General features: G+C 36.8%; 1 protein-coding gene across 2 annotated transcripts in view; it reads right to left on the bottom strand.

The window, feature by feature from the left end:
* Positions 1–25,066, bottom strand: part of pidd1 (p53-induced death domain protein 1) — a 66,001-nt gene that overhangs the window by 20,466 nt on the left and 20,469 nt on the right. For both annotated transcript variants that reach the window (XM_039764037.1, XM_039764047.1), the window contains exons 4-9: positions 16,770–16,979; positions 16,355–16,412; positions 14,900–15,098; positions 12,706–12,858; positions 4,821–5,000; positions 4,555–4,702 (exon numbers count right to left, since the gene is read on the bottom strand). In XM_039764037.1, the coding sequence (XP_039619971.1) occupies positions 4,555–4,702; positions 4,821–5,000; positions 12,706–12,858; positions 14,900–15,098; positions 16,355–16,412; positions 16,770–16,979 (948 nt within the window). The remainder of the gene's footprint in view (positions 1–4,554; positions 4,703–4,820; positions 5,001–12,705; positions 12,859–14,899; positions 15,099–16,354; positions 16,413–16,769; positions 16,980–25,066) is intronic.

The raw sequence follows: 25,066 nt of genomic DNA, 5'->3' as shown, positions 1-25,066 counted from the left end.
GAGTTGATGGCTGCCGCTGAATTGTTCGGTTATCGCTTTCAAGTGTGCCGAAATGGCCAAATATTTTACACCTTTCGACAACCGCCAATGCCTCTTCAACATCTTAGATTGACAGGTGACGATTTCAGTAGTGGACACTTTGATGTTTATAAATGTTTAAATTCTCAACAGCTGGATGTGAAGTTATCGATGAAACCGGTTGTGTGCTTACAACGCTTGACAGATGCTGAATGTCACTTCAACACAAGTCCTACAAATACTGCCGTAATTGAAACAAACCATGAAACTCAAACCGATTATTACAGCAGCAATCCAAGCTGTGAGATTTGAGACAAGATTGCTTTTCACATGGCCAACTGTACATTGCATGCTTAAGAGTAAGCTCAGCACACAGCTTGGTCATATTACAACTGGAGGGCCGAACTCAAAATGTGGTATACAAAGAGATCCTTAACAAATAATTATTGGTATATTTTCCCTCAGTTTAAAAAGGTTTAATTTTCTTCTTAATAAAACTTTTAGGGCAGTACTTCGCCGCTGCGAAGCGCGGGTATTTTGCTAGTTGTATATATTAGTTTGCCACATTCAACTGTGTTATAAAGTGAAATATAATTTAAAAATTAAAAAAATAAGTATCCTAATCTTGCGTTGTATAATGGAGGCAAAGGATGCCCTGCTTTTTTTTTTTTAAGAAAAGCCAAAGCCATACCGAATACATCCACTTTGAATTAGTAAAAATTTAGATATAAGAAAACATGCCTTCCACGTTTCTGAGGCATGCTTATGTAACAAAAGTAAACGGAAAAGAAAACATTTTATCAGATATCCTTGGTCCTATTTTTAAGAATACATTTCTTGGTCATTTGTCTGCCTGCAGCAGCAACTGTGGGTGGATTTATAACAACCCAACACCAAACTCGCTCCGTCACAGCCATTTGCATTCTCTGTTTTTAATTGTACATATCCTAGAGGCATGACGAGTGGCAGTATAGTAAAAACAGCGCATAGAAGTTCCTTGTATTTTGCACATCTAATTACAAATACTGTAAGAACAGAACTGATTACACTGCCTTGTATTTGTAATAAAAGCCTTACAATTTTGAAAGAGCCAGGCCACCTTTTCTGTGATGTGTCATGCACATGATTGATAATAAAAAAAAATGAAAAAGGTAGAGTGTAAGATAGAGAAGATTGAAGCGCCACAAACCAATTATCGGTTCTTTTTAATGCATGATGAGCCACTCTTGCTGAGGATATGTTAATAAAAGAACTAAACACAATGTTATTGAGTGAGTAAATTCACTGACAGTGACACCAATCAATCTCTAAATACATAGGCAGAACATTCAAACTCCAAATAGGACCTGGTGCTATGAGGCAGGAATGATAGCTCTGTGGTACCACTCTGTCTATATTAAAACATTTGTACTGAAATTACTAAACTTCAACCTCCTTATACTTAGGAGAATGAGCACTGCAGTGTGGCCTGTGTGTGTTCATCCCAAGATGGACTGGCACCTTGTCCTGGTGTTGCTCCTGCCTTATGTCCAATGCTTGCTGTGATCGGTTCCCGATGTCCTGCAATCCTGCCCTGGATTTGTGGGTTAGGAATATAGATGGATGGATGGATGCCGATAGCATTTGTTCAGGTCTTGTCACTTAAATTCAAGGTATACTGTACATCTACTCAGTATTCTCAGGTACTGAAGCAGCAGGAAGTACCTTTGCAAGAGAAAGTAATAAGCTCCCTTACAGTGAAAGAATGTAACCAATTGTAAGTATAGCCTTTTCAATTGTTTTCCAGTTGTCTACAGACCAAAGACAGCAATTCTCATCTATACATCATAATTCAATAATGTCAAATAATCCCACATGGTGATGACTTTCCGAGTTGAATAAACGGCACTGAGGCTGAAAGGGTGACACAGAAGAAGACAAATTAGGGTAGTTGGCGAAGAAAAGCAATTTTTAAAATGGATGAATCTCACAACAAAGCTTTAAGCTTTTATTCTTCTTAAAAAGTCATGAATATGCTGTTTGTCAATGTGTATGTAGTCTCAAGATGTGGATATACAATGATTGTGAAGAAATAACTTTGATACGAAAAATAATGAGCTAGAAATAATACTTCAAAATGAGGTTGCTGCCAAATATTCTACTAAGTAAAAATAGTACATGTTTTGTGTTCAAATAAATACAGAAAAGTGATAATTTTATAATGCTAGTATCAAAGCTATTGTGTAACGTTTTTTTCTTATTGGATTTTATAAAATAAAAATAAATGCACAGAATTTTACAAATTGTTTACTTGTATATAATCCATTCAGTGATTTGTAAGTGACTATTGCAGCTAATTTGCTGAAAAAAGCTGGCACACAATTACAATACTGTAGGCAGCATCAAAGTATAGAAACAAACAAGCATACTGCAAATGAACACTGTCACAGACACATGAGTAGGGGCTTCTGCACTGATTGTAACTCCACCTGGGGAAGGAGGTGGTGCTGTCCAGTCACATCTCCTTTTTCATATATAGACAATCTTGCCTAAAGAAGGGGCCTGAGTTGCCTCAAAAGCTTGTATATTGTAATTTTTTTAGTTAGCCAATAAAAGGTGTCATTTTGCTTGAATTCTCACTATATTCATAATGGCTAACACGGTACAAGACCCTAGTACTACATATATAGACTAAAGGAAGAGAGATTCAGTGACCCGTGAAGGCATGCCCACTTCCACAAGAAGCCCCGCCCATTCTGGAGAAGAACCATTAAAATGCCAGAACTACCACAGAGCAGAGGTCATGTTAAATTGGCTTATGTCTGCTAAGATATTTTTACTTTTAGCGCTTTGCAACTCTTTGCTTTTTTTCTTTTTCTTTCAATATACAGGGAACACCATCATTGTGTCTCAAACCTTTATCTGTGTTGTGCCTTATCTTTTACAATACAATTTATTTTACAACATATAGTACGTGCAAAATAAACTTGTGATTATCCTTCAAAAACATGGGTAAATGCTGAATCATGCATACATGCATGCAACAAATATTTTCAATAAGTTCATTTAAGCTTTTGTATTTTATAGAACAGGCACGCCACATGCAATCCTGAATTAATTTTCATCACAGGAAAAAGTCCTGGGAACCCCAGGTATAAATGCACATATGCACAAACATGTGCAGGTATTCATATACTCACAACCATTGAAGGTACACAAACAGTTGTATCTTTATTCACTTTTTCTGTTCCTATATGTGCAGGAACTTCAGTTTGACAATTTTCTTTAAATGTAATGCCAGCATACTGCAATTTCAATCTCCATGTATACATTCTTTAAAAATGTGTTTCATGAAGATTGAACAAGTACAGATAATACCATGTGGACACTTTTCTCCAGTATCTATATTGCCTGCCTCTGTACTTCAGGATTGACTTTAAAACATTCTCCCTTGCTCAGTATTCCAAGAGTGGCATTTTGTTTTCATTTGACTTTTGAGAAATTAGCATTCCTTCATAGTGGAAGGAGGTGGAAACTGGCTCTTATCATAGAGTGTTGTTTTATAGAGTGGTTACTGATCACTGCTTTTGTGTGTTTTCTCCAAACCCCCACCAAAGTACTTTGTGGTGGTGGTGGTGGTTGTGCTATGCCTGGCCAATGAATGCTGCAGCCACTTGCTGAGAAAATGAAGAAAGCTCCACAAGAGTATCCTATTAATGGTGACACATTTATATACTAAAGGATGCCCAGAGGGGGTGGGAAGTGTTTTGTCCTTCGTCCATAACATAGCTAGTGTCACACACACTTCCAGTTCTGGAGTCTATGAAGACGTCACTTCCAGTTTTGGCCCAGATGACCTCCACCTGCCTTTAAAGCTGCCATCTTGCCTCCACATAATCAGTGCTATTTTGGACTCAGTATTGTGAACAACTCTGTTCAATTTTCAACCTTTTCCAACCAGGGAATATTATACAGGGGGCTGCCCCAAACCTTTATGATGTCTGTTGGTCATTTTTCTGACACTAGACATTTTGTTTCTCGTTTATACTGTTTTATATAACTTTTAGAAATAACTTATCTTCAGTTTTGTTTTTTGTTTTTTAATTTTTGTTTACTTTTTTATTTTCATTTTGTAAGCTTGCTTAGATGTTATTACTATAAAGTAGTTTGAAGTATTTTTATGTATAAAGATGTGCTATGTAAATAAATTCTTCACTGTTAATAGAAAAAATACCAACCATTCCACCATATCTAAACATGCAGCCAGAAACACACGTAAATGCTTCCAAGTTTGAAGGCAATCTTTAAAAAAAGATTTAAAAAAATGAGGTTTGCATTTTACATGTCCATGCACACATAAGCATCAGGTGCTTGCATTTTTCTACTCACACAGCCAACCTGCTATACTTTATAGGAACTGGTGCCAAGAATATGATGAAAATGAGCTGTAAACAAACAATAAATATTATTATCTGCTATCCTGGAAGGAATACAAACACAAAGAAATTACTAAATTTTGTTTTGTGAAACAAGGAATATAGCAATTAGGAACAGCACCTTTAAGGCTTGAAGGCAGGGGCAGCTGAATCCTAACAGGCTGCAGGAAATTGTCAGCAGAGTTTTGGGTTAGGCAGAGTAAGGGGCTGACCAATGCCTCTGCATCGCCACAAAGATTCTGAATTTCTTGCTGAGATACAGTCAGAACCTAAGTAACATACACAAACACACACATTTTTTTGCCAGGTAAAAATGCAAATATTAATTTTACATGTATGTCACATTTTAGTTCTCAGAAGTAAAATGTAATAAAGAGAGTCACTGACCTGCATGTTCACTTTGCGTATAACATTGGTTGCCCCATATGGAAAGGTCACCTTGACCCTGGGATCTGCAGATGAGAACAGAAGTGTTCCTTCCCGGGGTACGGTGCAGTGGTCCTCCACAAGTCTGGATACAACCATGAACCATGAAAAGTGTGACACACAGCAGCGAGCCAAGTAAAACTGCAAGGAAGATAAAACACTGACAAGAATTAGTGTGATCACCATAACATGTGGCTAAATATAAGGACATATTTGTCTAATCTGTTATGGTGGCATAAAATGGTTAGTGCCATAATTTGGTGAAACATCTGCATTAATTAAAGGGACAATTATGGAAATATTAAGTTTATATACAGTACATTTAAAATACATCATTTTTGTTAACCTGTAATCTGAAAATGTCATCATAGTTACTAAACACTAAGCATTTACACTTTCCTAATTACGTTCTACCTGAAGCACATACAAGATGTATAACCTAAAATGTAGAAGTAAATTAATTAAAAATAGGCTGAACAAGTGGCTGGTCCGAGTTCTTTAATAGAACACATTACCAAGAATACCAAGTTAAGTTTAATCTTTATTTAGGTATAAGAATGTATAGTGACCACAAATGAACTTAGCATTTAAGTTTTATGAATTAAGCACTTTTTTGCATTGGAATAAGAATTAAAAGAAACATAAAATAAGGTACAGAAGAATTAATACATGATAACAGTTTATCAGCACAAAAGACAATGTACAATTTTATTTTTTCTTTATAGTAGCTGTATTTCATTATGATTTTTACTTAAAAAGTGACCAGCACAATTAGTTTAGAAGACCTGTATGATGATATCAGCACAGAGATAATGGATTCATAAAGTTAGTTGTTGCGTTTTGTGATTTAACCCCTTATGCACTAAGGGGTTTTTGGCATTATTGTGCCTAAATTACACACCCAAAGATAAATGCTATTATTTTGCTTATGTAATGCAAAATGCTGCAAAAGGTTGAAGAGTAGTGAGTACAACACCACACATTTTCAAAAGAAAGTATGTTTATGATTAAAACCTAGGATTACTCCAATATGAACTAAGTAAAACACCAAAAAATTGCACTTTTTGGATTTCTCTCCAAAAAATGAAATTTTACTGTACATAACCAATACATTTTATAATGCACGACCCTAGAATCAATTTTTTTTTTCATTACCAAATTTAGATGTCATTTCCCATTTATTTATTGTTATTGCTTTTTCCCTTCCATTTCAATTGTGGAATAAACTATGCATATACAAAACTTTTCGTACTAGCTTCTTCCAGTGTTGGGTTATGAGGCAGGGCAGGAAACAGCCCTGGACAGGGACCCCCAGAAATAGTCATTCACATATCACACATACTCTTAAACCAGTGTTTCCCAGCCACTTTTGGGATGCAGGTGGCTGTTGTTGTGATGCAAACATGTGACTTGTTCACGGTACAGTCTCCCAGCACCCTCCTGCATGATTCTAATTGCGCTCACTTAAACCTCCAACACCCCCTTCAAGGCTGCTCTTTGTTTTAATGATCAAAAGACTAGCTGAAATGGCTTCTTTTTTTTTTTTTTGCAGGCACGACACCTCGTGCATAACTGGAAAACATATGCCTTAAAAACAAATCATATAAGCATTATCAGCCTGCAAGTAGTTGACCTCCAAAACACAACTTTATTTTAATTTACTTTACTTTTCCAAAATAAAAGCATTTAGCTACTAATAGGTGTTACCAGGTCCCTCATAGCACCTGAATCAGAAGCTTAGGCCAGTTTAAATAAGCAGGCAGCAGTGAAGAAAGAGGTGGCTGAAAGCAAGCTCCTTTCTTTGTTGTGTGCTTCTCATTTCAAGAGCACATTTATGAATCATTATTTTAATACAGAATCACAGCACTTAGAGCCTCCAGTTTTAAATATGTTTGGCAACCCATCCAGGTCTGGATCCTACCCAAATGTCAGGAAAGGCTACATAATCCTGTGATTCCTATTTGCAAGTTTAGAAAATGACTGGATGACTATGTCCAAAAAATAAATTTCTTCAACTCTTGACTCTCTGTTCTGCTTTCTCATTTTCCTATATAATGTCACTGTATCATTGTGTGGATGTCGGAGACCAACACTGGACACAAAAGGTACAGTCACACATACTAATTTATATCGATCTATCTATAGAAACACTGAAAGTTCATACAGAATACAACATAATTAACAGTCAATTTACAGTATTTACATTGATTTTGGCCTCTGTATAGGCCCACAACAGGAGTTCTGAATCTTTTTTCTACCTGTCCTAGAAGACAAATCACATGAGCACCATGCTACATGCAACAAGCAAGCAATAATGTGCGCAAAACAATACAATTAAAATTTGCAATACAGTAAAAATAACATTTGCAAAATAAAATAAAATAATATTTTTGTGAAATAAAGTAATAATAGCAATAATTCATTTTGGTACTTTATTTTTAACTAAACAGAATGTCCTGAAGTATTTTTTGAAATTGCAAACTGCTTCTATTAGAAGCTTTTTTTTTTTAAATAAAGGACCTAACTAATTTATAAGGGAATTTACAGGAGTCTTGAAAGTAACTTATTTAATGTTATCTACACAAATACATTTTTTCAATTTTTTCTGCCTTGTACAAAATCATTTCTAACTGTAATGTAATTATTGAGTAATTTATAGTTTCAGATTAAAAAAGTTTACAAGTTCATAGTAAAGGAAGAGGAGAGAGTAAGAGACTATACAGATAAGTACAAGGATCAAAGCTTTTGGACAGAGACTTCCATCACCAGGATAGCTAGCCAACCATATTTGTGTAAGTTTACGTGGTCCAGAACCCCACGTGTAATTTTAACATAAATAGTAGCCTGCCCAAAGGACAAGAGAGCAGCAACAGGAAGAAGCAAAGTTATAGTCCAAGGCACGTCAGAAAGGGAGAGGGGGCCCCTATATCATCTGGATGTCAGAGAACATAACTCATGAATCACATCAATTGCTGAATCAAAAAGCCACCCCAAGACAACATTCTCCTTTAACACTGCTGGGAGCCTCTTAAGACTATATACATACACACTTGACAATATATCTATGTTTACTATTTTATATTCTTCTACTGGTATTATTACACCGTACCTAAATACATACCAGTTTGCTTTTAAATTTCTATATTTTTGTTGTTATATTTAGAATGATTTAAATAATAAAGTAAATATTATGGCACCTGGGCAGGGAATATTGTCATTTGCTTCGACCTGCATGGTTATCAGGCTGATGAGGGGCACCCCAATAGGAGGTACAGTGCAGTACAAGTTATTATTGGTTGACCAAAAGGTGTCTGCATTGTGTTATATGTGCTGAAGATAGCGAGTCTCTATGTGAAATACTAGGGAGTGACTGGCAGTGCATGCATCACTCATACGGTACTTACTGTATGTAGATGGGATTCTATATGGAATATTACAGAGTGACTGGCAGTTAGGCATCACTTACATGTAATTGGGTGAATAGGCCCAGTGTGTGTGTTAAGCTTAGAAGATTTAAAAGATAAGGCATTTTTAAATATGGAGAATGAAGCCTCATTCTTCCAATCTGCTTCTACTGAAAGCATATGAAAGACCATTATATATTTATTAATGGACCTTCAACCTTTGCAATGTTTCAGTTAGGGCTGAACGAATGGTTGATGATATCATCCTTTGCCAACAGGCAGGACACATTACCAATATAAATAAACATTGCTGATTGGCTCCAAACATTTTCAAAAATTTTCTGAAAGTCCCAAACTGGAACCATAGTTTTTTTTTTAAACTCTTGCACTCTTAACAAGAAAGCCATCAGGCACTCATATTAACAGCAGGAGGCATGTGCAATTCCTGTTATTTGATACTAGTAGTTTAGCTGGAATCTACTGTTAGTTGACGGAAGGCAGACTAATCAGTGCATCATGCAAAATGGGAAAAGCACAGGTACTTGTAGGCAGTGAGAGTTGAGCATCGGACAAGGAAAGTACATGGGGATGTGGTCGTGCTTGTTTGGTCTTGCAAGCAGTGCTTTAAATGAACTGGTACCAGCAGTGCTCAAAGCTTCAAGGGGGTGCCCCTCACCCCATCGTGTACAAGTAATAACAAATTGGGAGGAGGAATACGCAAGGACTAAACATATACCCTAAATTCTTGTCTATAAGCCGCGGCTTACCTAAGGAAAAAAGTCGTGAAAATTAAAAAATAGAATATCGGCTTATACACAAAATCAATTTATTAAAAAAAGTTATACATTTTTAAAAAATATTTTTTATTACTCGAAGCCATCAAATTCTTCATCAGATTCAGTATTAAAGAGATCAAACATCTCGTTAAAAGATTCTGGAATATCAGAATTGATTTGATCTTCAGATTCTTCTTCACTATCAGTGGCAATTGTGACTCCAATTCCGGCCAAAACTCTTTTCGGGACCGACGGCAGCGCTTCTTCGGATGCATTTTATAACAGGCTTTTGTTTTTTCCATCGCCGGATGTTTGACTCGTCTGTTCCGAGCTCTTTGAACTGATTACATTATATATCAAAGCAGTGCCTTACATTTTTGTTCATTACACATCTATCTATCAACACTCAGCTTTTTGCGGCATGTCGTTTTCATGCATGATAAGAAGAGGTAATATATGCACAATAGCCAATGCAAGATCAAACACAACAAAGCACATTTTTTCCCCATATGCATGTTGAGTCACATTTTTTTGTTCAGAAGAAGGTAGAAAGAGAACAACTAAGGACACAGCATTTGAGTGAGTAAAAGTAATTGCTGACTTCTAGTTTCCTTTTGATAGACATTTATTCCAATCCATAATGATGCAGATCTAATTTTAGAGTTTCATGCCAATATGGCATTGTAAATTCGTAAATAAACTTGGAATGTTAAGTGAAATTTGAGTGAATCACCTTCAAATCATTGCAACAACATTACAGAACACTGCCACGTGCATGAATTTGTAGCAATCTGTGAGACAACAAAATGCTTGGGCACAATTATCAATCCCAAAACCTCCCACAGGTACTTGGGCAGAGCAGCTAATTATTCATAATACACAAGCTTCTCCAGCAACCCAGACCCCGACTTTCCCAATATGAGTCAAGGATGTCTTACATCACTGATGTTTTGAAATGATGTGAACTTTTAAGACAGCCAGAATTGCAATAATGTCTCAGCTGCTAGTTCTTCTCTAACCAGAACATCAAAAATTGTAATAAAACCCTGCATAAATTGATTGAGAAAAAAAAAAAACACGGGTGATTTGTGTCATACATTGTAGATTATTACCCATAGATAACCCAATAGATAATTGGCATTATAAACACAACACGAGCACAACTGTCAGGAATAATTCTGCACTGGTTGAGAAAACCATGACACTCATTTGGGTCACCTGTAATCACTGCCAGATACCATACAGCTGGCTGATTCTTTGGAGTGCTAAATGGTGACACTTGATCTTGAGAGGCTATGTCCTCCTCAGTGTATTGATCACAACTTCACACTTTTGAAGACATTTACCACTAGAATCATGTGATTTTTCTATATTTTGACTTCATCCTGAAACCATCTTAAATCTCTAAATAGACATCTGATCTGCAAATCACTTATGTTGTGATCCAGATTACTACTGTGCTTCAGTCTGTTTTGTAAACATTAGTTACAAACAAGTGTTAAAAAACAAGAAAGTCAAAGATAAATAATACGAGAGGTGCTTTTCTACTTTGAAAGTACAGTCAATCGTCAGCTTTCAGAGACATTCCTGACTTCAATAAGAAAGTAGGTAACATTGCTTGAAAATCGTGCATTTGTCGTGTGTGTGTGTGTATATATATATATATATATATATATATATAAAAATTAAATACACAAATGTTAATACACTGAATCTATGGGAAATAGGGGGCTAGGTTCCTGTTACCATGAAACACTGTAATCTTATGGTAGAGATTGCTCAAATACACTTCCTGCATAGATATCTTTATAAAAAACATTATTTCTGATAATATGTACTTTTCATAACACAGTAACCATAAAATATCCATAAAATGAAGTACACAACATAAAATTGGTAATATGCAAAACAGTTTTTCTCGCTTGTCATTCCCTGGACTTCTGTGACCTTTTTTGCAAACATTTCAATAAACAAAACTTTAGCCTCTGCACTCAGAAGATGCCTAAAATGGTGAGTTCTCAACATCACCTCTGACACCTTGTCCTTCATGGCTGATAGATGGCATTGGAGATCATGAAGGATGTACCAGTTTGAAGTAATATATCAGTGATATCTGCTTCATGTGCTGCTTGAGATCGTTAAAGATCTCAGAGTATTGGAGCATAGCATAGGCAAGCTGACATTTAACTGTTAGGCTGTGATCAAAGATGGGATTGGCAGCTGTGATGTCTCTTGCCAATCTTTAATATATCCTTTTTTAAGATATAACAAACTGTCAATTTGTTAATACCAAATTTGCGGCTATCAAAATTCCATCACAAAGTTTATCGAACACCTTTATTTTCTCACTAAGCTGCATCTTGGACTTTGCTTAGAGCCCAAAGGACTTCTACTACACTTTGGGCGCTTAATTGTAAGGCAAAACCTGATTTCTTTAAGCAAAACAATGAAAATATTCAATAAATGCATGGGGAGTTCTTCAATCTACAATGGAAGTATGAACAAGACCTTTGAAGAACCTAGTAGAATACTAGCCACTGCCAAAACAGTTGCGCATTACAAATCTAATTTTTTTCCTACTTTCCATACCTATAAAGCCAGTGAATATGAGCGATTGTCAACTCAAAGATAAAAATTAGGCTACAAAAAAAAAAAAAAAAAATTGTGAAAGATAGACATTGTTGAGGACCAGCTGGATTGGTTAGAAAAGCAACAGAAAAACTGTATCAGGAGTGGATTTTTCTTTGTTGGGTAAATAATCAAAAATAGAGGTAACAACACCACCACAGATTATACATCAAAATTCAGCATTCAAATAAGAAGGAATGAAGACTCACAGTGCATAATGGTAGAATAAATATTATAATTTAAATATATTACATAGTCTTAAAAGTGAAGAGTGAAGTTAATTTCTGCTCCAAAAAGTCAAGGGTGTGACCATTACACTTTCAAACAGAAAAATGGCAAAACATTACTTCAGCACGATTGCCCACTGGATCTTTTTGATCATCTCCAACATCAAACACCAATTATGTGTGGGTTGAATAAATGGTAAGGTGATGCTGGCTATTCGTTTTAGAAACCAATGTATAATGTACCTCTAGCTGTAAACACATTAAACTTTTTAATACTACAGTACATCTCTGAGAAAAAGCATATGATTTCCTAATTTTCTGCTAGTGGAACAGCCCACAAAATAAGGATCCGTTTCTAGAGCACAGCACAAAGCCTCTTTTCAGCCAGATTAATGGTTTACATGGCAACATAATGCAACAAGTTTTACAGTGGAATGGTTTAATTTAGTATTATCACCCAAGTTTTATAGGTGCACAGAGAAGGATGGCTGATAAATGCAAACTTAAAATATATTTTACTTTTAAGAAAAATAAAAATTCAATCATCCTTTATGTTTAAAAATCACAGCAACAGTGTGAGCATGTTTTACATACCAGTTTCTTTTCCACTTTACTTATACCTCTCAGCTCCGACTTCTGAATGAAACAAAGAACAGTGCCATGCAGTAGCTGCATAGTTGTGATCATATTAGAAACTTTACAAACAGGCACCATTACATGCTTAGCTCACCCATCTGTATATTAAGAAAAAAATAAATTCTAAAACCATTTTCTTTAGTCCTTGTGAACACAGAAAACTAAGAGCCCTTACTTTAGAATTTCTTTTCCTGGTGCAAATCCGGGTCTTCTCAGGCAGTATGCACGTCTCCAAATCAGACCACGATGACCCATCAAATGTGCGAATTACTACATCTCTGCGGGACTTGCTGTAAGGGTGCAAAAAGGGCATGCTGATGGATACCATCTGTATGAGACAGGACATAGACTAGTCACCAATGGAAAACTACAGTTTTATTTAGCAATATATTGTAACAACAATAAGAAAAGCATAATCAACACAACAAGATTAATAAGAAGTAGAAAAGAAAGTTTAATTTCCATCAATCAATGGAAGATGAACTTCCACAGACAGTATCGCCGCTCCCTATACGCAGAGTACGCAGTCTGCGTAGGGAACCAACTCCCAGGAGGGCACTATCCCAGCTGCTCAAAAAAATCGCCTTTATATATTATAATAATATATTAATATTAATAATATACATATACAAATAAACAAAAATATAAACATATATATTGCATTTTACGGTGAACGCAGAGTAGCGCCCGCCCTCATGTATTTACTTTTATTTGAATAAAGTTCTATTTTGGCCCCTATAGTAGGTGTTTTTTTTATTATTTTATTTTTACTTCCGTAATATTTGGGGGAGGGGGCACAAAAGTAAATTTCTGCTTAGGGCACCCATTTGGCCAGCAGCGGCCCTGTCCACAGATAAGGTATTTCTACCTTTTACAATTTCACAGCTCTTCTTAGGTCATCTATACTACTTTCATCTGTGCCCCTTTGCTAATTTTACATGCACATTTTATAAAGTATCTCTGTACACAAAGCAAACTATATTAGTCTTAATTATTCTCAATCCTTGCAAAGGTAACTAAATTTTAAACTGTAGATGTTGCATGTGTGACTGCCTTCTGAGAAAAGCAAACAACTACATTTATTTAGACTCAAATGGAAGACAGCTACTGTGACAATTCTACTGCCTAGTAATGTGAAGTTTTCTCTTTAGCCTTACATGCTCTACTTCTTTAATTGCAGTAAGAACACTGCTTATCTTACATTATCAACAAATGCCTATTATTGTTTATGCTCAGCTCCTAGCCTTCACCGAGTCCCATTTACACTCTGTTACATCCAGGTGGTCAGGGCTATAGAAAGATTCCCCATCACCTACTGGGAAGAACCCAAGGGTTCCACTGCAGAAATATTTCAAACTAATTGTTGCTCTAACACTTTGGGAAACTAAAGTTATGCCATTCACCTGAAAAAAAGAATAAATGATTAACATAACAAAAATATTTATAAAACATATTTTATAAATATAAGACATTTTCTGATCAGCTACAGATCAAAAATTCAATTTACATTTAAAACATTCTTCCTGTTTATTTCCCTTCATATTACAAAAGACTATTGACACAATGTTCATTATTTATAAAGGAGTCTGACATTTCTCATAAAGTAATCTGATATTTAATGAGTAAAGACACTAGGATAAGGTTTATTTTCAACTTTTATATTGTGATGGGCAGCTGGGATGCCTTCGTAATAGAAGGACCAGGGGAAGGAGCTTGCACTGGGCAATACCTCCCCTGGGATGACAGAGGGCAGCCTTCAAAACCCCACAAACCAACCCCCCATCCAGGCTTGCTGTGGTGACTCGGGGTTGGAGCATGGAAGCTGAACAGGGTCCATTGCCACTGTGACTGCTGCAACAAGTGGAAGTGCTCCCAGAAGAAAATCATCTGACACCTGGAGTACTTCCGGGTATCCTATTAAAGCAGCCGCCTCACTGCATTCAAGAAGCCAGAATCAGGAGGAAGTGGACAAAGTTTGAGGGAAGAGTGGAGGCAGAAGAGAGAGAGAAGAGACAAGAGAGAAGAGACAAGAAGAAGAAAGGGACTATGTATTTGGCATTTATTGCTGCTTGTTTGTACTATGCTGCATAGGTACATAGCAAGGGAAAAGTATTTTCCAGAGCTGAATAAATGTGTCCTGTGCTTAACTTTAGCCTAGTGTCCATTGTGTTGAGTGTTTGGGGAGCTGTGTAGCCTGTGGTGGTCACAATATACATTGCTTATATGAAAGTGAACTTAATAAACTGCATTTGCTTAAAGACCCTCTTTTGTTCAGCTATCTACAATATTGTAAGAAACAGATAATTATAATTGTAAGTAAAACTTGATTTATCAATTGCTACTGTTAATTCCTAAAACCTGAAACTTACATCATTGAATAGTGTCCCATGAGGCTGCAGCTCTAAAATTTCACTTAGAAGGAGATCATGGTGTGCCAGCTTCACCCAGTTTCTACTGGGATAAAAAACTCTCCAATGCACTGTCAGCTTCGTAGCAACACCGATTGGAAAGTCTAATTCAATTCCTTCAGGGAGACGAACCTTACCACCATCCTCCGTAACAAGGAAACTAGATCCAAAGAAATTGAAAATAGTAATTATGTACTGTGTTACTACCTGCAGCCATCCCAATCAAGGATGTTAACATTATTTTCTAAAATAGGAGTGAAACAAGTGCTCTACCAGACATACTGAAAGTAAAATATACATTTGACATTTCATCACTTGTTTTCAGTTATCAAGACTAGCAATTAATATGTAAAATTTAATATGTGAGATGATATGATGCAAATGTACAGTATATGATGCTTCTGGCACTTTTTCCTAACCTATCTTCTTGAAGATAATGTGTTAAATATTTCACATTGTTATTTATCTTCTTTGCATTTTAATGGAAATGTAAATGCAAAAACCATATTAAAAGGTCTTACCATAAACATCTGCAGAAATACGTAGAAACTGAAATTGGGGGGTTTAAAAATAAACTAAACTAAACAGAGAACATTCTAACATTTAAAAAATAATAAATTGAGATAATCATGGCAGTGGCTAATAAAGCCTAAGATCCTGAATTCACATCCTTATCAGAAACATGTATATTGTATATAATGTATATTCCAAAAGTGTAATGGAAGAAGACTAGGAACAGACAGCAAAGTTAAAGCAATGTCACATTATGTGACTTTTCCAGAGATTTTTACTGTAGCCTTCATTGACATAATAGGCAGTTGTTGGCGTGTTTTTGTAAAGCCGGTCATGTAATGTGACATACCCAGTGACTCACTCCAACTAGTCTGCAACTTGCTCCATTTTGTGTTTCGTTGCAGGAGTGAACTCTATGATTATGAAAGCTGAAAAACAAATGCTCATCTGGAAGTAAGACATATAATACAGCAACGAGGAATAAAAAACATGTTCTTTGAACTTCTTAAATGGAAAAGAAGCTTGTCTATCTGCTGTCTCATGTTTTACATACCATGACAGATTGGAAGAAAGGAAAAATGGGCAGAGACTGTGGCTAAACTCACCATAGCTGTTAACCCTTTGTACAGAGCCTGTTCTGTCAGGCAGCATACTACTGGCTATCACAAAGGAGCAAGCATAACCAAGTTGAAAGGTCGGTAGTCAGTCAGTAAAGTAGACAGGCCCAACAATTTTTCAATCATTAAATGGACATGGTTCAATGATCTAGTCATGAGATATGTCAGATTTGCTGACTGTAAGTTGCTTAATGTGACATCGGCTTTAATCTCAACTCAAAACAGAGAGAGTGAATGGGTAAACTGAATGAAAGGATTAATGAATAAAAGGAAAATGTGTGTATACCTCTTTTTCTTAACAGTTATTTGCATTCGTGGTGGCTCTTTGGGAGAACAACGATCTGCTAAAGTGGGGGGAAAAAAAAACCCAGTGAATCCAAAATAATACGCGAGACACAAGTGAAAAGCAGCATATACATATACACACACACACACATATATATATATATATATACACACACACACACACACACACACACACATATATACATACACATAAATATCTAATTTTGATTATAACAACATTAAGATTCACACAGACACATTAAAAATACAGAAGATCCCAAACTAAAAAAACACAGTCCCTTGCTATCACCGATAAATTAAAAATAAAATTAAGTGTGCTTTTTTTGTATACAGTAGGATATCTTAAATAATGAAGTTCTAAAACATTATGAATTCAAACAAACCTCTTCTCTAACCTTGTGATTCATGACAAGTGGACTCTGTCTGTCCAATTGGGTTCCCCTTCAAATATGAATAAGGAAAAGTTTCAATTTCACATGGAACAGAATGTAGATTGTTGTTCTGTAAATCCAGATGAGTCAAATTGGGCAATCCAGCAAGGCAAGCAGGCACTTTGACTAGATGGTTGCTATGCAAGTGAAGTCGATGGAGAGAAGTCAGTTTACCTGTAAATAAACAATTTCTGTTTGGTGAATGCTTTTACAAGTCAAACTGCGTTAATACTAGGTAGGCTGTGTCTTAAACAAAGAAATAGTGTATAGAATTGTTGGATAATCTGAATTACAGTTAACCATTTCTTACTTCATTGTAAACATATATTTCACATACAGAAAGAAAGCACTGCAGTAAAGGCCTGAAACCCTCAGAACTAAAGGGATACCTTTCATTGTACCTGAAAATGGCAAAAAACTAAAGTTACACCTAGTGCTGGGCGATATAATGATTCATACTGAAAACCAATTTTTTTTTTTGTTATGATATGGATTTTTCTTATACCGCAACACTGGTTAAAATTGCTTAAACAATGTTCAGAAAGTGGGGCAGCGGGAAACTGTTTAAGGGGGGGACCTTTTTTACTGTTACACTGCTAAACACGTATGCAATGAAGTACATGTGTTAGTGGAGGTATTGCGCCGTGAAAATGGACAGAGACTGTGGTGGGTTCCCTGAGCCATGTTAATCACTATGTGCTTCTTAAACTGGTTTCCTCTTGCACTAAGAGGAGGCGCAGGCAGCACACAGAATACATTAATTTCATGATATTCCTGCTCCCTGAACATTTAGAATGCTAAGATAAATACATGATATAATTTTCATGATGAAATGCATTAAAACATGTATTAATTATGTGGGGGCACAGTAGCATGCAGGTTGCACTGCTGCCTCGCAACAAGGGGATCTCGGGTGTACCCTGCCTTGAATTTGCATGTTTTTCTGGTGGGTTTACTCGGCGTGCTTCAGTTTCCTTTCAAAGTCATGTAAGATGTGGGTTTTTGTTATGCTATATTGACCCTGCTAATGTATGTATTGCTCATATTCTCCCTGCGTTGTGCTAGTGTTCATGATTTGTTCCTGCCTCGCACACAATGCTTGCTGGGATGGGTGCAACCCTGAATGGATGGCATAATTAAACATGTATAATGAAGATTTCTTTTTAAAGTTCCGAACACTCCGTGGTCTAAGTTTATAACTAGTTTTAATTTCACAAAGACTGGTTATCATATGGTGACTGGTTATGTGGAGAAAGAAAAAGGAAGGATAGGAACTGGGGGTTTGGTACATCAGACAGAGGCAGCACGCATGCAATAAAGAAAGCCCGCTCAGAAGAACATCCATTGAATTCTGTGTTCGTGTCTCTGACCACCAGATCATGAACCAAACATTTACACAATATTTAAGTTAAACCTGTGCGATACCCATTCATACATCCAGTTTTTTGGAGCCTTGTCAAGCCTGCCATAAAGTTCTCTAAACTGAACGTACACCTGGAGACCCCTTACTGCGAGGGAGCAGCACTACCGCCACACTACTGTTAATGTTTAATACCTGCATTAATGCATTTCATCCTTAAAATGATATCAAGTACTTATCTTAGCATTCTAAATTTTCAGAGAGCAGGAATATCATGAAGTGAATGTATTCTGTGCGGTGATTGCTGCCTGCGTCTCCTCTTAGTGTAGAGGAAGTCAGTTTAAGAAGCGCGTAGTGATTAACAACTGGGTCAGGGAACACCTAACACAAAGCATTTAATGTGCTAATCTAGTGTGAAAATCTAGTAAATTAAACATTGATTTGAGGATGAAGTTTAGTTTACAACATTTTACTTTAATTATAAAATAACCTATGAGAATAAAATGGAAATGTCGACTTTAATCTCAAAATATAGTTTTTTTTTATATTCCCTGTGTCCATATTTTTTTTTCTTCACCGTGGCCCAAATACGATTCCATAGGGATACAGTATACCACAAATAGCATTAGAAATGCAATTTGCAGTTTTATTATTTATGTATATAGCTTAGCTTGAAGCAAGTTCCAAAATAATGCAATCTGCCTAAATGATGGTTCAGTTGGTAAAGATGTCATCACCAAATTGCAATTGTTTTATTTGGAGAATACTGTGTAATGCATCTGGGCTTGAAGTCTTGAAGTAATAGTATTATTACTGGAAGATGCATTATTATTTATTTTATTGTTATTAATTATTAGTTTAAATATTATGCAGTTTAATGATGGTAAAGTTGTTTAAAAAGTCATTTTAACTGTCAGTGGACAGAGATTGTTAACATTAACAGAAAGTGTAGTTGGTTTACAAAAAATATTTACTATTTATTCCTTTTCTAAGACATGTTCAGTGCAATACAACTTTTGACAAGCACCTCTGGATATTTTACTAAATCTAAATGCCTCTTTTGGATGGTTGACAATATGTTGTCAAAATTTTTGTTTAACTTGTTTGCAAAATTTGTTCAATAAAAAGGTTCTATATTTTGACTGTAACTATCATGCAATGTGATTCCTTTTCTTTATTAGTGCCACCCCCTTGAAAACTATCACTTTATGGGGCCATGCAACCCTGTATTAATACTAGTGTGCACATTAAAATATTTTTTGTACAATTTACAATTCTCATGACAGTGGAACAGGTTATTCTTAGCCAGTCTACTGCAGTAATTGCAGTGGAAAATATGGTTAACATCCACTCATGTATGGGGAAAAAATACCGTTGAAAACTGTGAAACCGGTATAATTCTGAAAAATACTGTGATATGGAATTTTGGTCATACCGCCCAGCACTAGTTACACCCAGGGAAACTAAAGTTGGTGGGAAGATTTTCTTTTTGTCAGATGGTTAGATTCTGATTTGCTAACTATGGCAAATATTTATGCTCTGTGAATGAAAGACTTTTCATGTAAGAGCTTATGTTTTTGGTAAAGCAGCCAGACCAGGACAGTTCATATCCTACACTACTTTAAAACAGGTTAAAAATAATTAATAAACCTTAAAAAATATTTTCATCAAAAAGGTAGAAACCATGGGGCAGGCAGTTGAAGGACTATCTAGGGAGGCAGCTCAATTTTCCATTTAACATTATAGTGAGTTCCCTCAGTATAGACACAATGTTGGTTTCTAAGCTACCAAAGTAGCTGAACACAGTGTAACTGAGTGCCCCCTTTGACAAATAAAGGGGCCCAATAAGAAGAAATGGGCCAAATATGAGGTCTTGGTGAACGACTGTCACAGCCATGGGTGGCATAAACAGTGTGTGCCCATCACATACAAAAGGTTGTACAGGCCAGGCTCTCTGCAAGGTCTACCAATTCTTGGTATCAGAAGTTTCTAAGTCCACTGAAAGAGAGAGAAGAGAGCCTCAACATGGTTGTGAAAGAAAAGATCCATAGACTATGCATACTACTTGGACACAAGTTAACATTTAATTTATCTTGGCTTGGCTAATTAGGGAAAGGTGTCTGGTGCTAGAAGATCCAAAGCACCAAGTGATCTCAGAAGACGATGGTGATGATGTGTTCAAGTACACCAGAATATGTTTTTTCACTATCAATCTTGTGATATCTGTAATGTTTTTTAATGAAAATGTTCCATTCTCAGCTTAACATTTAAATGGTAAAAGCAATCACATATTAAAAAAACTATTTAAATTGATTAATCAATTAATTTTCTTTAACCCAGCTACAGGGGATGCACAAACAGTGTTTCTTCGTGTCGATCCCAAGCCTGGATAAATGAGGAGGGTTATAACAGGAAGGGCTTCCGGTGTAAAATTTTGCCAGATCAACATGCAGACAACAATACAGATTTCCATACCAGATCAGTCGAGTCCTGGGTTAACAATGACCGCCACCAGTACTGTTAGCCAACAGGGTGCTGGCAGAAGAAGGAGAAGCAGAGGGGGGGACATGTCCAGAGGAAAGAGGAGAGGAGAAAGGTGAAGAGAGTGGAACTGAGGGTAGGAACTTTGAATGTTGGCAGTATGACTGGTAAGGGAAGAGAGTTAGCCGATATGATGGAGAGAAGGAAGGCTGATATATTGTGTATGCAAGAGATTGCATGGAAAGAGAGTAAGACCAGGTGTATCGGAGGTGGATTCAAAATATTTTGTCATAGTGTGGATGGGAGGAGAAATGGGGTAGGGGTTATTCTGAACTAACAGTATGTCAAGAGTGTTTTGGAAGTGAAAACAGTGTCAGACAGAGTAACAACTATGAAGCTGGAAATTGAAGATGTGATGATGAATGTTGTTAGTGCATATGCCCCGCAAGTTGGGAGAGTGAGGGCAGAGCCAAGGATCAAATGGTGGAATTTGAAAAAGGAAGACTGTAAGGTTGAGTTTAGGGAGGAGATAAGTCAGGCACTGGATGACAATGAAGAGTTACCAGACAGCTGGGCAGCTACAGCAGAATTAATAAGGGTGACAGCAAGAAGGGTGCTTGGCGTGACATCTGGACAGAGGAAGGAGGAAAAGGAAACCTGGTGGTGGAATGTAGAAGTACAGGAGAGTATATAGAGGAAGAAGAAGTAAGATAGTCAGAGAGATGCAGAAAGTAGACAAGAGTACAAGGAGATAAGGAGAGGGGTGGCAAAGGGTAAAGAAAAGGCATATGACGAGTTGTATGAGAGGTTGGACACTAATGAGGAAGAAAAGGACCTGTACTGATAGGCTAAACAGAGGGACCAAGCTGGGAAAGATGTGCACCAGGTTAGGGTCATAAAGGATAAAGATGGAAACATACTCACAAGTGAGGAGGGTGTGTTGAGAAGATGGAAAGAGTACAGTAATCCCTACTCGATCGCAGGGGTTGCGTTCCAGAACCCCCCGCGATAGGTGAAAATCCGCAGAGTAGAAACAATATGTTTGTATGGTTATTTTTATATATTTTAAGCCTTTAGAAACTCTACCACACTGTTTTTAAATATTCTCCGCACAGTTATACAGTAAACCCTCGTTTATCATGGTTAATCCACTCCAGACAGATAAATGAATTTCCACAAAGTAGGATTCTTTATTTATAAATCTAATATTTTCGCAGTTAGAGCATAGAAAACTTGTTTATGACCTTCTGAATACATTTTTTTAACATTATTAGAGCCCTCTAGACATGAAATAACACCCTTTAGTCAAAAGTTTAAACTGTGCTCCATGACAAGACAGAGATGACAGTTCTTACTCACAATTAAAAGAATGCAAACATGTCTTCCTTTTCAAAGTGCACGTCAGGAGCAGAGAATGTCAGAGAGAGAGAGAGAAAAGTAAACAAGCAAAAATCAATAGGGATGTTGGGCTTTTAAGTATGGGAAGCACCGCGATAAAGCGGCCGCAATGAAGGGATCAATGTGAAGGTAGTCTTTCAGCACTTTTTACATGCGCATCCGTATCTTCTAAGCAAACAGCCCCTCTGCTCACACCCCCTCCGTCAGGAGCAGAGAATGTCAGAGAGAGTGAGAGAGACAGAGAAAAGCAAACAATCAAAAATCAATACGGGCTGTTAGAGCTTTGAAGTGTGCAAAGCACCCTGTGGGAAGCATATCGTATATCATTGAGGAGTTTTATTTAATACGTGCTCTGATTGGGTAGCTTCTAAGCCATCCGCCAATAGCGTCCCTTGTATGAAATCAACTGGGCAAACAAACTGAGGAAGTATGTACCATAAATTAAAAGACCCATTGTCCGCAGAAATCCGTGAACCAACGAAAAATCCGTGATATATATTTAGATATGCTTACATTTAAAATTCGCGATGGAGTGAAGCCGTGAAAGTCGAAGTGCGATATAGCGAGGGATCACTGTACTTTGAGAGACTGATGAATGAAAAGAATGGAGAGAGAGAGAAAGAAGGATGGATGATGTGGAGATAGTGAATCCAGAAGTGCAATGGATTAGAAAGGAGGAAGTAAGGACATCTATGAAAAGGATGAAGAATGGAAAGGCCGTTGGTCCAGATAACATACCTGTGGACGCATGCAGGTGTTTAAGAGAAATGGCAGTGGAATTTTTAACCAGATTGTTTAATGGAATCTTGTAAAGTGAGAGGATGCCTGAGGAGTGGAGAAGAAGTGTACTGGTACAGATTTTTAAGAATAAGGGGGATGTGCAGAGCTATAGTAACTACAGGGGGGTTAAATTGATGAGCCACAGCATGAAGTTATGGGACAGAGTAGTGGAAGCTAGGTTAAAAAGGGAGGTGATGATTAGTGAGCGGCAGTATGGTTTCATGTCAAGAAAGAGCACAACAGATGCAATGTTTGCTCTGAGGGTGTTGATGGAGAAGTATAGAGAAGAACAGAAGGAGCTGCATTGTGTCTTTGTGGACCTGTAGAAAGCATATGACTGGATGCCTTGAAAGGAGTTGTGGTATTGTATGAGGAAGTTGGGATTGGCAGAGAAGTATGTACAAGATATGTATGAGGGAAGTGTGACAGTGGTGAGGTCTGCGGTAGGATTGATGGATGCATTCAATGTGGAGGTGCGATTACATCAGGGTTTGGCTCTGAGCCTTTTCTTATTTGCAATTGTGATGGACAGGTTGACAGATGAGACAGGAGTCCCCTTGGACTGTGATGTTTGCTGATGACATTGTGATCTGTAGTGAGAGTAGGGAACAGGTTGAGGAGACCCTGGAGAGATGGAGATATGCTCTAGAGAGGATAGAAATAAAGGTCAGTAGGAACAAAACAGAATATGTGTGTGTGAATGAAAGGGAGGTCAGAGGAATGGTGAGGATGCAGGGAGTAGAGCTGGTGAAGGTGGGTGAGTTTAAATACTTGGGATCAACAGTACAGAGTAATGGGGATTGTGGAAGAGAGGTGAAAAAGAGAGTGCAGACAGGGTGGAATGGGCGGAGAAGAGTGTTAGGAGTAATTTGTGACAGATGGTTATCATCAAGAGTGATAGGGAAGATCTACAGGATGCTAGTGAGACCAGCTTTGTTATATGGATTGGAGGCAGTGGCACTGACCAGAAAGCAGGAGACAGAGCTGAAGGTAGCAGAATTAAAGATGCTAAGATTTGCACTGGGTGTGACGAGGACGGACAGGATTAGAAATGAGTACATTAGAGGGTCTGCTCAGGGTGGATGGTTGGGAGACAAAGTCAGAGAGGCGAGATTACGTTGGTTTGGACATGTGCAGAGGAGAGATGCTGGAAAAGGATGTTAAAGATAGACTTGCCAGACAAGAGGAAAAGAGGATGGCCTAAGAGAAGGTTTATGGATATGGTGAGAGAGGACATGCAGGTGATGGTTGTAACAAAACAAGATGCAGAGGACAGGAAGACATGGAACAAGATGATCCGCTGTGGCAACCCCTAATGGGAGCAGCCAAGAGAACAAGAAAAATCAATGAATTTCCTTTTTAGTAATATAAAATTACTACTGGCTTTGCTAAAGAGAACAATTTGACAACAATACCATACTCGTATTGAAGATTTATCAGTGTCTCTCCTGTTAAACTTGCCACTTTCAAATTGACAAGTTCAGGTTTAATTCTTCACATGGCTGGACTACATGATGGTTGATTCGACAAACAATTTTTAGTCTTCATAATAATGAAATCATAAAGCATCATTCCTCTATTTCTAATTAAAGCAAATAAAATGATCTGAAGAACCTAACCAACTAAACCAACAAAGAAACAGTAAAACACAGCAGTGCTTAAATGTATTGTACACCTCAATTATTAAAGAAAATGTATTTAAATACTATAATACATTGTTTTCAATTTCTGGAAGTTTTTGGCAATACTATAAGACTGTCGTCATTCATGTTACTGCCTGCAATGTTTACCATTAAAAAATCTATTTTGAAAAGAAAAACTGTGTACCTTTTCCACTTGTGACCAATAATCATGCTTAATTTTTAATGTGGAATGAAAATATCCTAAAGTGAATAATGTTAATGAGAAGTGAATCTGTAAGTGAATACTATATATATATATCTGCTCTATATATATAAAATCCTAATGTGACATTTTCATGTCATGTTTTCTGTCACACTTTAATTCGTGTTTATTTTTAAACCTACATCTATATGTTTGGTATCATTCTTTCCAGAATGTATTGAACTTTAATGTGATGTTGTTAGATTTTCAGATTCTTATTCCGTTTTTAAATTATAAACTAAAAAATTATCAAGAACTCATGTCCCGCGAGACAAGGCATTGTTCCAACAGATTTAAGGAAAAAAGATTCAGTCTTTAATGATTGTATATTTAAGCACAGTTAGCAAAAATGGCTTAT

The sequence above is a fragment of the Polypterus senegalus genome, chromosome 1 (genome assembly GCF_016835505.1).
Source record: "Polypterus senegalus isolate Bchr_013 chromosome 1, ASM1683550v1, whole genome shotgun sequence".
Lineage (NCBI taxonomy): Eukaryota > Metazoa > Chordata > Cladistia > Polypteriformes > Polypteridae > Polypterus > Polypterus senegalus.
Note: the sequence above shows the minus strand (reverse complement) of the source record. Positions and strands in the feature narration are given on the sequence as shown.